The sequence below is a fragment of the Dryobates pubescens genome, chromosome 9, assembly GCF_014839835.1.
Source record: "Dryobates pubescens isolate bDryPub1 chromosome 9, bDryPub1.pri, whole genome shotgun sequence".
NCBI classification, from domain to species: domain Eukaryota; kingdom Metazoa; phylum Chordata; class Aves; order Piciformes; family Picidae; genus Dryobates; species Dryobates pubescens.
Genome location: NC_071620.1, coordinates 36,212,897 through 36,226,500, shown reverse-complemented (window position 1 = coordinate 36,226,500; position 13,604 = coordinate 36,212,897). Strand labels below are relative to the sequence as shown.

The following is a 13,604-nucleotide window of genomic DNA, read 5'->3' as shown; positions in this document are numbered from 1 at the left end:
AACACCCCCAGGTCTGTCTTTACGGGGCAGCCACCCAGCCCGAGCAGGGGGTTGTTTTGAGGCGGGCGCAGGACGCGGCGGCACGCTCCGCGGAATCGCAAAGCGCCCCCGGGGCGGGGCGCGAAGGGCAACGGTTGCCCCGGGCGCCGTTTCCCGCCGCGAGGGGCCAGCGCGTTGCATGCCGGGGCTTGTTGTCCCCGCGGACCGGGGCGCCCGCCGTTGTGGGGAGAGCGAACGACAGTTCCCAGCAGGCACGGGGCGCTTTGGCGTCACAGCGGCGCGCGTCACCGAGGCGCGCGTCACGGCCCGCCCAAGGCTCTGTGCCGCCGCTCTTCGCAGCGGCGGGAGGAGACGGAGTCGGTGTTGCCACCGGCTGAGCTCCAGTCCTCTCATTTGCCCTTGTTCTCCCGGCTGGGCCGTGGAGCTGCCCCCCTCCGTTCCCCGGAGGTATAGGGCAACGATGCAAGGCGGGGCCTCCTCCCCGTAGCCGCCGGCTCCTCACCTCAGCCCCGAGGCGGCCCGCAGGGGGGTGACGGCCCAGACCGCAGGTGAGGTTCGGTCCGGCGGCTGCCGCAGCGAGGAAGCGTTTTCGAGGAAGGTCCCCCGCCGCCGCGGGCGGAGGGGAGGCGGCCGGGGCCATGTGGCAAAGCATCGGTCTGACCTTGCTGGTGATAGTGGCCACCCTGGCCTGCGTGCTGCTCTTCATGCTGTGCGGTGAGTCCCGCCCGCTCCCTTCCTCGGGGCGGGGATGGCGGGAGAGGGGGCGAGGAGGTGCCTGAGTGCTGGCTTGGCTTCAGTGTGCGGAGCGTGTGTGTCCTCAGCCCTTACCCCCCGCCTTCTCGATCTCTGGTAGTTTCTCCTGGCACGGATTGACTGAAGGAAATGAGAGGGCACGGTGCCCCGGGATGTGGGGCTGCGTGCGTGGCTCGCAGCGCCCCCTTTTCTTTGTTTCCCTGTGATTTTGAGCCTTGAAATCCTACCAGGGCTTAATTCGGTGACTAATGTGAAGTTGACAGCTTTTTTGTGAACCGACTCCTGAGCAGTCACTGTGCAGATGGTACATGGGTCTGGAGTGGAAGAAGAAAACTTCCTACTCGTACTCCTTAGCTTTTGACAACTGTTTGCTAGACTAGGTTTAGAGCAGCTTTTAGGAAGTCTGTTTTTCCTTATGTGGATCCAAGAATGGCAGAGTTTTTTTAAGGCAGAGAAAAAGATTGTGTCAATGGGAGGTATGACTTGCATGTCTCTTGGAGTTCTTGAATCAACAGCGTGGAGCCTGTGGGTGTTGTGAGTAGAATAGACCAGGCCAGGTTGGAAAAGACCTTCGAGATCATCAAGTCCAACCTATCACCCATCCCCATCTAATCAACTAAACCATGGCACCAAGTGCCTCAAGATGTGGAACTTGGAGCTCTGGGAAAAAAACCAACAAACCACCACCTCCAAACTCAAAGTGTGCCATAACCTGTGGTGAAAGGCTTGTGAGACAAGGTGGATCGATAAGGGATTTTTGAAAGCCAAATGAGCAGAGTCAGCTAAGATTCAATATGTGCAGTTGTTAATTGTTGTCAAACCAGCAAAGCATTGTGAAAAGATTTTGCAGTATCGAGGGACTCGATTATTATCCAGTAATATATGGGAGGTGAAACCCAATATTAGCATATATGGAGTAATGTGCATTAAAAGTGTGAAATATGTGCATGGGGAAGCAGAATCGCTTCAAACTGAGCTGTTAGTATCTCAGAGGAAGGATTACCTGAAGTAATTGCAAGCCTTTCTCCAAAGCAGGTGTTTAATGCTTGGTAGCAAGTAGGCAAAGCAAGCATTAGAAGTCGAAAATAAAATAGAAAATCTTGCTATATTGCCACAGGAGCCTACCATGTGCCTGTGTTTTACACTTTGACAAGAAAATTCAGTGTTTATCACCTTGTCTGAAACAAAAAGAAATGAAATCCTAGGTTCTTAGGAGAAAAGAGAGGATGGGGAAAGCTGTGCAATGATTTCTGTCTGAAGAAAAATCTGATTGGGTTAAATCTGTCCTGCCTGGAAAAACAAATGGCTGAAGGAAGGGTGGTTATAGAACTGAGTAGAATGAAAAAGGTAAGCTGGGAATGCTTGTGAAATTTCATCACTGCAGAGAAATTAGAGAACTTGACTTGATCAAGCAACAGGCTTAAAAGGAAAATCTTTCTTTTTCACCCAATGAGGAAATAAACTGCCAGCTCATTAACAAAGAATATTTTGGATGGTGAGACTTTTGGTGTTTAAAGCTTCCAGAACAAAGGTTGACATCTCTAAGCCATAGTGAAAAAAGGCATTTTCATTAGTTGGGTAAGGAAAGTCCTGAAATACAGATAGCAGGGGTGCAGAGGTGTATCAGGGTGCACCACCTCTGCCTTCCCTGGTCTTGTGCTCTTTTCGTGTGCATCCTGTACCGTTTGTTGTTACAGGCTAAACTTGGACCTCAGTGGGAATATTGAGGTTTCTATGTGCTCATTGGGTATAGTAGAAGATGAAATATGGTACATGATAGGGTTTTATGTTTTTAGAGCCTTGCTGAAAGATTAAAATGATTCTGCAATATGGTGTTCAAAAGCTGATATGAGGATCACTTTCTCCAGGCCTTTCTGCTTTTGTCTGCCTATGGCAAATGGAATCAAAATGCTAAGAAGCTCTTTGAATTTGCCTGCTAACTTAAATCTCTCTCTGGTGTGTTCATGCTTAGAGCAAAACCAATCAATACTTTTTTTGTTTAAAAGAAGTATTTTTATTAATATTTCCCACTTTCCAGGTCTGCAGTACACATTCAGCTTGCATTCAATAAATACTTTGAATCCTTTGTTGCATTTTATTTTCAGTATTATCAGAGCTCATCAAGTTACTACAAAAAGTCACTTACATTTCAAAAGTGCTGAGCACAGAAAGCTGTTCACTGTTTTGAGAAGGGATTTGAGCTGTTACCCTGTTTGAAGTAACTCAGATAACAATTTACTGTGTTGGTAATGGTTTTTTTTCCCCCCCATCGTGCAGCATTTATTAATATTGATACATTTCTAGTTCTTGTGCCATGTAGACGGATGTTGGTCTCTTCCCCCAGGCAGCCAGTAGCAGAACAAGAGGACACAGTCTCAGGCTGCACCAGGGGAGGTTTAGGTTGGATGTTAGGAAGAAGTTCTAAACAGAGAGAGTGATTGCCCACTGGAATGGGCTGCCCGGGGAGGTGGTGGAGTCACCATCATTGGAGGTGTTCAGGAGGAGACTTGATGGGGTGCTTGGTGCCTTGGTTTAGTTGTTTAGGTGGTGTTGGATTGGTTGATGGGTTGGACGCGATGATCTTGAAGGTCTCTTCCAACCTGTTTTTTTATTATGATGATTGATGGAAAATACTCATGGAAAACAGTATCCAGACCACTGCTAGAAAAGGATTTTGACTTGCTGGAACGTGTCCAGAGAAGGGCAACAAGGTCGGTGAGGGGTTTGGAGCACAAGCCCTATGAGGAGAGGCTGAGGGAGCTGGGGTTGCTTAGCATGGAGAAGAGGAGGCTCAGGGCAGACCTTACTGCTCTCTACAACTACCTGAAGGGAGGCTGTAGACAGGCGGAGGTTGGTCTCTTCTCCCAGGCAACCAGCACCAGAACAAGAGGACACAGTCTCAAGCTGTGCCAGGGGAGGTTTAGACTGGAGGTTAGGAGGAAGTTTTACACAGAGAGAGTGATTGCTCATTGGAATGGGCTGCCCAGGGAGGTGGTGGAGTTGCCATCACTGGAGGTGTTTAGGAGGAGACTTGATAGGGTGCTTGGTTTAATGGTTTAGTTGATTAGGTGGGTTGGATAATAGGATGGGATAATTGGATGCGATCATCTTGAAGGTCACTTCCAACCTGGTTTATGCCATTCTTTTCTATTCTATTCTAAAAGACTGAGTGTGAGCTATTTCCCATTTGGTTAGCTATCTGTGCCAGTGAGAGGCAGCTTTTTTTATCCACCTCCTTACCTACAAATCTCTTTACAGCCTGTTGAGCCCGAGTGTAACCTGAGTGAATGCCAGCCAGTGAGACATAAACCTTGCAAACATGACAGGAAAGTGCCTGGATATAATCTTGACTAAGCTTGATCTGATGATAATGTTTTACAATCCTCTGATAAGAGCTATTGAAACAGCTTTATAAAAAGGACATACAGGGTCAAGAGTCTAAAGAATTGTAAGTTGAATTTTGAGTGTGAATGCTTACAGAGAAAAATAGATGTAAATATTCAGGAAAGACCCAAGGGCTGTGTGGACTTCTGCTGCTTATTGCAGATGTGATGTGATCATGATATCAACATGTAAATAGTAGGGGAAAAGGAATAATTTTATTCTTCCCTGTGAGGGTGGAGAGGCACTGGAACAGGTTGCCCTGTGAAGCTGTGGAGACTCCAAGCCTGAAAGTGTTCAAAGCCAAGATGGATGGGGACTTGAGCAACCTGGTCGAGCAAGAGGTGTCCCTGCCTGTGGCAGGAGAGTTGGACCTAAATGATCTTTACAGTCCCTTCCAAGCCAAACCATTCTAGGATTCTGTGATTTTTCTGAAGGGAAAAGATGACATTCAAAGCACAGACTATTAGAAGTGATTTGAACTGGTTCTTCAGCCATGTGAAAAGCAAATGTTTGTGCTTGAATTAGGCATTTATATGTATAAAAGTACTTTGGATAAATGACCTTATTTATTCTTCTAAACATTTCTGGGTGCTCACAGATGCTACTTGCCTTGCTAATCTGAATGTGTTAGGAAGCAGGGAAGCCTTGCAGCTCGCAACTTCTCTATTTGTAAGCTGATCACATCTGACACAGAAACCATTGAGAGCCTCTAAACAGCATTTTCTTCAGTTGCTCTCTTAAAAGTGGGACTGCTTCTGCGGGTAACTTGCTTCTGTGGTTTTTTTTTGGTATGGCTTCCCCCCCCCATTGTTTTCTGATGTCCTGTCTTTGGATTCCCTCTGGTGATCCTGTGGTTGCTTCTGTGTATTCCATGTGCCACTGCATTTGGGACTCATGCATAGTCAAGGCTACAAGATGAGATAAACTATCAGCCAAGGTGAACTCTAGTACTGCTTATCTCTGTATTTGTTTTATTTTCTCTGTAGTAAAGCCTGAAGTTGTGTGGAATTGCAGGAGTCCCTTCAGTGGAGCATATGAAGCATTCATCTCATTTGTCAGGAGGGGCTAATGAGATGCAGGTTGAGACACATGACCTTATACCAAAAATCATGTAGCTCAAAGTGCAGAAATAGATGTGTGCTTTGCTTCACAAGTCAGAATTCAGTTGCAGATGGGAACACATTTGAGCCCTAAACTCTACCTGAATAAGTTTTCTGTAATGCTTTGTTTAAACAGTTTCATGACTATCTCAAAAAGATGAATCACAGAATCAGAGAATGATGGGGGTTGGAGCCCCCCTGCTAAAGCAGAGTCACCCAGAGCAGGATGCTCAGGATCACATCCAGGTGAGCTTTGAAAGTCTCCAGAGAAGGGGATTTGGTAACTGCTCTGGGCAGCCTTTTCCAGTGCTCTGTCACTCACTAAGGAAAGAAGTTTTTTCTTATGTTTAGGTAGAATGTCTTGTGTACTAGTTCATGCCTGTTGCCCCTTATCCTATCACTGGGCACCACTGAATGGAGTCTGGTCCCCCGCTTGAACCCTGCCCTTTAGATATTGGTCAGATCCCCTTTCAGTCTTCTATGCTCTGGGATAAACAGCACCAGGTCTCTCAGCCTCTCCCCATCAGAAGAGTCCCCTTCACTGGGTTTTGTCCAGTAGTTCCCTGTCCCTCTTGAAGTGGGGAGCCCAGAACTGGACACAGTACTCCAGATGTGGCCTCACTAGGGCAGAGTAGAGAGGAAGGAGAGCCTACCTTCACCTGCTGGCCACATTCTTCTCACTCTTAATTCATCCCAGGATACCCTTTGCCTTCTTGGTCACAAGAGTAGGTTGCTGTTTCATGGTGAACTTGTTGGCTGACAACACTCCCAGAGTCTCTGTCCATGGAGCTGCTTTTTATCAGGTCAACCCTTAACCTGTACCGGTGCATGGAGTTAGTCCTCAGGTGCGAGACTCTGTGCTTACCCTTGTTGAACTTCATGAGGTTCACCTCTGCCCAACGCTCCAGCCTGTCCAGGTCTTGCCAAATGTTAGCACAGCCTTCTGGTGTGTCAGCCACTCCCCAGTGTTCTGACATCATCAAACTTGCTGAGAGTACACTCTGTCCCTTCATCCAGGCCGTTGAACAAGACTGGACCAGTTACTGCCCCTTGGGGAACACTACTAGCCACAGGCCTCCACTGCTCATAACCCTCTGAGCTCTGTCATTTAGCCAGTTCCCAGTCCGTCTCTCTGGCCGCTCATGCGATCCACACTTCTGAGCTTAGCTACATCTTTTAACTAACCTCAAAAGATGTGGAAGATCATGCTTGATCAGACCAGCAATAGAGACAATATTCCCTTTAATTTGAAGTTGAGCTATGAAACTGTTAAAATGGAAAATGGGAAGAGAAGGAGTTTCGTTATGCTCAGTCAGCAAACAGCATGTGGTAGAGTGTTGCATTAAAAAGGACCAGCTTTAAGGAGCTGTGCAGAACCAAGCATGTTGTCATCTGATGTCTTCTCTTAGTCCAGCATCAGAGTATTTTATGCTTCCTTCAGTCTGATCTCTTTGCTAGGGCACTGTGTTGTCTACAGTATAAAAATGATGCAGCATTAAAGTCTTGTTCCTGGTCATGGAGCACATTTGATACATTTCTCGGAGTAGAGCCCTGTTCTCCCAAATCTCAGGCTAGCATCTAGAACTCCATGCTGCTGTTTTCCGTCTGTAGCTGCTTATGGTCTTCTGCCATGGACACTTCAGCATTTGAATAGAGGTTATCATTGTGAATACCTTGATGATTACAACAGTTGTAAATTAGTTTTCATGTGCTGCAGTCATCACAGAATAACATTGAATGGTTTGGGTTGGAAGGGATCTTAAAGATCATTTAGGTCCAACCCTCCTGCCATGGGTAGGGACACCTCCTGCTAGACCAGGTTGCTGAAGTCCCCATCCAACCTGTCTTTGAACCCTTCCAGGCTTGAAGCCTCCACAGCTTTACTGGGCAAACTGTTCCAGTAGGTCACCACTCTCATGGTGAAGAATTTCTAACAGTAATCCAGCTTCTTCCACTCTGAAGCCATTACCCATCGTGACAGAGTGGCAGAGCACTGGAGCCGGCCTCCCAGAGAAGTTGGGGAGTCTTCTCTGGAGAGATTCCAAACCTGCCTGGACATTGTGATCCTGGGCAACCTGCTCTGGATGACCTTGCTTTAGGAGGGGGGTTGAACTAGATGGTCTTCAGATGTCCCTTCCAGCCCCCAGCATGCTGTCATTCTCTGAGTCTGTGCTGCTTGACTTTTGTAGGTTCAGTCAAGCTAAGGATGATCTAAAGAAAATAAAGCACGGGAAGGCTGATTTGAGTGAAGCATATTGTGTGTGGAAGTTAAACCAATAGGTACTTCTTTGAGAGTGACTCACCTGGACCATTTTGAGATGCAGTACCAGTGGTGCCAGTTACTTGTCCTAGGAGAGCTCTACAGGAAAAAAGCTGCTAAGCTAAGTTGCTCAAAGAATGTGCAGAAATCCCCATTTTGGTGTGTGTAGTTTAGCTTTTCCATTTACTACTTCATATTTTTTGGGGGGTGTATGTACTTTACAATTGCTTCATGTTAAACCTGCACCATTATGTAACTCAGCTCTTCAGCAGGGCAGTATGGCAGGTGTCAGCATTTCGCAGCCTTAAGAGGCTTAGAAAGGAATAGAAAACACCTTTTCTTCTCATTCAGAAGTAACTTAGTCCTGGCGAATCTGCCCCCAGGCTTTGTGTGTGGTTTTGTTTAAAGGTGTGTTTAGTTGATACTGTTGCTGGAACTCCTCCTTTAGCAGTCTGGTTATTTCCAAGGAAATTCTTACCCAAGTGTTTACTAACAGTGAGGCAATGGGGAGTCTCAGCCGAGGAAGCAACCTCCGTTCAGACAAGTGTGTTTGGGGGTGGAGTTGTTCTTTGACTTCTCATCCAAGCTAGCACTGTAATAGAGCAAGTGAAAGAGATGAAATCTTTTTGCTTTGATTACCTTACACCTAAATATCTCTGGTATAGGCTGGGAGGGTTTGTAGCTCTAATTTTCAGGCTTGGTTGCCTTCCCACTATTATTACAGCAAGCTTAGTCAATAATTCTTTTCAGTATGCTGCAGGGCGGTTTGTTTCACCTGGTTATTATCACGGATCTGCTTGTTTATCAACTATAACCAGTCTTGTTGGTTGATTATTTCCTCAGTCTTGTTTGTAATCTTGTGCTGGATTGCTCTGAAGTCTGTGGTACTTGGATTTGGGATACTTAGACCGTGGTGCTATAACTCAAAAGAAAAGTTGAAATGCTGCTTGAGAGTGGTACAGAATAAGCTGTAAAGGTTCTTCGGTATTTCTTCCCTCTCCCAGTAATTCTGTGTTAAGTGGCCTCTTTGCAGTGATAGAGGAAGTATGTGATCCACTTAGAGAATCAGTCAGGGTTGGAAAGGACCACAAGGATCATCTAGTTCCAACCCCCCCTGCCATGGGCAGAGACACCTCACACTAGATCAGGCTGGCCAGAGCCCCGTCCAGCCTGCTCTAAAGCACCTCCAGGGATGGGGCCTCAACCACCTCCCTGGACAACCCATTCCAGGGCTTCACCACTCTCATGGTGAAGAACTTCCTCCTCACATCCAGCCTGAATCTCCCCACCTCCAGCTTCATTCCATTCCCCCTAGTCCTATCACTACCTGATATCCTGAGAAGTCCCTCCCCAGCCTTCTTGTAGGCCCCCTTCAGATCCTGGAAGGCCACAATAAGGTCACCTCAGAGCCTTCTCTTCTCCAGACTGAACAGCCCCAACTCCTTCAGTCTGTCCTCATAGGAGAGGTACTTACTTTAACCTGAGTTAAAATGCCTCCCTTAATTTAGTATTTATACCAAATACATTTCAAGTAATGCTTCTGTAAAGTGCCCTGTAACTCTTTTGGGAAGACCCTGAGTATTTTTGGCTTTTCTTTACCCCCTCCCCATGGTTTTCTCTGGAAGGAGAATTCACTTTGCAGGTGGTTTACATAGGATTGTAAACAACTCCAACAGAAAATGTGTGGCTAAGAGTTGGGGTTTTTCCCCTCACACATGCTGAAGTGGATGCTGTAGAATGTACCATGTGCTTTTAGTGCCTATCTGAGTCTAGTGCCTCAAACTTTCTCTCTGTCAACAAGCTGGGCAGTTGAAGCCCTTTACAAATGCCTTGTAGTATTCTATATAGGCCTCGCTTTCAGGCCTGTATTCACTTGGAATATTTTATGCATTTTCTTTCCTGTGTGGACTAGAAATGAGCATAGCTGGTGGGAATTTGGTGCCTTCTAATGACTTCTAGACCCAGAAAAATGGATTGATTTATGGCTTTCAGAATGCACAGAGCACTGAAGATCCCAGAGCCTTAAAATACCCCTCCATGGAAACAAAGTTTGAAAAGCTGTTGCCTCAGCAGCTTTTGTTTCACCTGAAATTAAAAAGACTCCAAACCCAGAAGTCTGCCATTGAGATTTATTTTTTCCTAGGACCAGGGGGATGAATGCATTTGTGGAACATCAGATCCAATCTTTATTGCCAGCCGTTTAAATGGTTAGGTATCAATGGAAAAGAACGTGCTTGGTGTAGGCTTCAGGAGTTCATTTAGATCATAAGAAGTTGCCAGCAACCAACTCTCCTCAGCAGCAAAGAAGTTAAGGAAATGAAAGGTCTGAAGGATGTGGAAAGTATTCCAGGAGGGAAGGGTGGAATCTTGTTTTGTCCTAAGGGATGGCCTGATCTGATTGCTATGGCTGATTACAGAAGAGGAAGAAAAGAGCGGTGCTGTGGTTACAAGAGTGCCGCTTACTGGTCCCTCTTTCCCTTCCCTGATACGCCCTGGTTGTCCACACTCAGAAGTCTTTCTGCTGACAGCTGTGTAATTGAGAGGACGAGTTTCCCTTAAAATAGGGCTCTTAATCTTTGCATAGGTCAGCAGCATAGGCCTGAGTAACTCAAAAGACCTTCTGAACAGGAAATGGGAGTATTGATTTAGAGCTCTAGGCAAGACAGATGGGCTTTAGCGTTGCAAATGATACTTACCCAGCACATGTTTGCCAATAGTTGTTTAGATTTTATGCTGCTTAACTGAGTATTCCACAGAAAAGTTACATTCCAGTTCTGTGGATGATAAAACTAGATTGGTTAGCTAAAGGGAAAGAGGCATCACTAGTACACTGCTGTGTAAATTTTACTCCAGTCTCTACTGACCTAAATGCTAAGATAAGGGAGACCCTTTTAAAAGGAAGTTTGTGGTATTTATCTACTTGTAAAAAAATTCCTTATGTGTTGCAGAAGCAGTTGCAAAAGAAGAGTAGCAGGATCTGAACTGTTTTTCAAGTGAGATTCTAGAAACATGACTATCTCAGCTGTTTGTTTGCATCGTTTTAGGACCCAGAGCATTTTAGCAGTGGAGCAGAGATTTGGGCATGGTGAGGGAACGCCTTCAATTTGGGGGATGTGGCCTTTTAGTGAACACAGGGAGGACCTTGTGCATTGCAAAGTAGGATTTATTATAAAATGTGGTCCTAATTTCAAGGTCTCCACAAGAATGCTTTGTAGCTTTTAAAATGTGATTTGCAGAATGTGTTTGAAAGTGGAAACTCTGGTGCTGCCTGTTTACAGTGCCTGTGCAGTGAGTCCCAAGTTCTTGTTCGAAGTATAACCACAGAAGTTCCTTTTCTCCCCACAGTTAAGACCTTTATCAGTGCCATGGTGGTCACTCACCTTCTGCTTTCTGTGGCAATAGAATCACAGAAAGGTTTGGGTAGGAAGGGACCTTTAAAGGTCACCTAGTTCAGTCTCCCTGCAGTGAGCAGGGACATCTTCAACCTGATTGAGTTGCTCAGAGCCTCTCCCAGCCTCACTTGGAATGTTTCCTGGGATGGGGCATCTATCCGCTCTCTTGGCAATCTGTGCCAGCATCTCACTACCCTTAGTGTAAAAAATTCCCTCATTAGATCTACTCTAAATCTTCTTTTGGTTTAAAACCATCTTCATGTGTCCTGTCACAACAGGCTCTGATAAAAGTCTGTCCCTATCTTTTTTTCTAGGCTCTATGTAGGTACCAAAAGGCCACAGTAAGTCTCCCTTGGAGCCTTCTCTTCTCCAAGCGGAGCAGCCCCAACTCTCAGTGTGTTCTAGTGCAACTCACCGTGTAAGTCCTTGTCTAGAGCTTTAGTGGCTTTTGGTTGAGGACAGGATGAGGACAGCTTCATCAGGTTGAATTGGTATTTATGGGACTGCAGGAAGGAGTGGTATGGTGTCCTGGAGAGGCAGTCAATTAGAGATTGGAAGCTGGTCTCTTGTCCCGTGTGCTTTGCCTGAATGCTGACTAAACGTTTGTATGAAGTAACTAGCAGTACCTTTCTTTTTCTTTCTCCTGCAGGCTGGTACGTGGTCTGGCAGTTGTTTTTGTCTAAATTCAAATTCCTGAGAGAGTTGATAGGTGATACGGGGTCCCAGCAGGGAGACAACGAGCCTTCAGAGACTGAAGCTGAACAGGAAACTCCACCCTCGCCTCAGAGGGCAAAATCTGCTCGACAGCGACGGGCACCTACAGAAGACACAACTTAAAAGTGCTCCACTGAACTTCTGACTAACTCTGAGTGGTTAAGCACCTGTGCACTGTGTCCTTCAGTGGTTTGATCTTACTGAGAAACTGACTGGGGAGGCAATCCCTGTAATACCCGTGGACCTTCACTTCTGAACTACCACTGTATGCTACTTCAGGAGGGGTTCGGGGAGGGCTTCAGCAGCAAGCCACAGAATACTGGAAGAAAGGAGGAATGTGAAAAATCTCCATCAGAAAAAGGCTGAGCTGCTGTAGCTCCTGTCTCCACACAGATTCAAAAGAGGTCCTGGACCTTAGGCTTAGCCTTTGTGTTAGTCTGAACACCGTAAACATTTCAGACTTGAAATGGTTTCTAAATTATTTTTTCTTTGCAGCACTGTAAGTACCTATAGTGAAATGGAGTTTTATTTCCTTAGCTATATATGAATAGATATATATATTTTTTTTTTTTCCTTTGAGAATGCATGGGAACTTGGAAAAGCAGTGGAAAGAATACCCTGCTTTAGGAAGTTTTCTAAAGTGAGATTAATGATGTTCTTATGTATGTAAAAAGCATAGATGAAATATGAAAAATCAATATTAGATGTACATGGGTTGGAGGTTTTTAATCTCCAATTATGTGGTAAGAGCTGTTTTGGCATAAGGGCTTGGCACAAGAAGGTCTGCAGGTTAAACTGCCCTGCCAGGTTTCTGTGTGTTCTTCCTGCACCTTTTACTCTAACATGTGCTGGAGAGGGCAAGGTGCCTGGGTTATCGTAAGCTGCGTGTTCTGAGGTGTCACCTCTGGCTTCTGGATGCTAAGCACTTCTCTAGTTCACGTCACATCAGGTCTGTGGTACCTGACATAACTTTCTTGGAGCCAGTGAAGGCATTCTGAGCAGTTTGGTAGCCATGGCTGTAACACTTTGATAGTGCCACAGCAGTGCATTTGGTACCTCATCTTTGCTGGAGGACTTAACTAATTTGTACTGAGCGGTTGCTCCTGATTCCATTGAGAATGAGTGGCGGAGCTGTTTTGACATTGTACGTCAGAACCAAGAGCTCCACTTCTGTCTGTCTAGCAGCTCCAAAGACTGAATCATGGCCTCTGTGGGAAGAGGAGGAACATGCACATGCCACCCCTGAGGTGCATGAGAGAGAGCTACCAACGCTTGTCATGAAAGCTTCAGGTTTTCTCTCGAGGCTTGGATACGTGGCGGTGTTTGGATCATCGTTCCCTGTGTGAAAACTGAAACAGGACCACAAAATCAGTCTTGTACTTTCAGGAGTCTAAGCCTGTGACTTCCAGACTTGTGGTTTGGTTCAATTCCATGGCTGAAAGCAGCAATGTTTAGCTTTTTCATCAGGTAGGGCTTACATGTGGGAGAAGAGCACTGTTCTAGTGCCTTTAGGTTTTGTCATCTGTGAATACACTGCAAATACTAATGAGAGCATTCACTTCATAAAAGGATTTTGAGCTTTCAGTGTTACAATATATAAGACCTTTCCTTCAGAGTCTGAAAGTGGTTGTTCTGTTTACTGGCATGTATGTATAGGCATGCTTTATTGCAGGGCTACGTTTTCAAGCATGATCAGGCTGTGCTGTGCACACCCCCTTGAAACACATTGAAATACTGATAGTCTCCTTCCTCTGCCTTGTCTGTTGGCAAATGAGTGCATAGTGATGGTTTCTGGGGTTTTTAATTAGTAAAATCAGTAGTCAAGCTGAGCAAAGGCAATCAGATTCTGTTCCCTGCTGCTTCCAGTTGTTGGCCTTGCACAACTTAATGTCACAATATTCTTGCAGCTGAGTGTCTTTTCACAGGATGAGACTTGCAGTCTGACCAAGCACTGGTACATTTTTCTCAAGAAACATCTTCAACATCTTTGTCCTGAGCTTT

At 45.8% G+C, this 13,604-nt stretch overlaps 1 protein-coding gene across 1 annotated transcript; it reads left to right on the top strand.

The window, feature by feature from the left end:
* Positions 1–300: 300 nt before the first annotated feature.
* SMIM13 (small integral membrane protein 13) lies at positions 301–12,166 on the top strand. Its single transcript, XM_054164330.1, has 2 exons — positions 301–714; positions 11,539–12,166. The coding sequence occupies exons 1-2, from the start codon at positions 639–641 to the stop codon at positions 11,724–11,726; spliced, it is 264 nt and encodes an 87-aa protein (XP_054020305.1). The 5' UTR covers positions 301–638; the 3' UTR covers positions 11,727–12,166.
* The last annotated feature ends 1,438 nt before the right edge of the window (positions 12,167–13,604 follow it).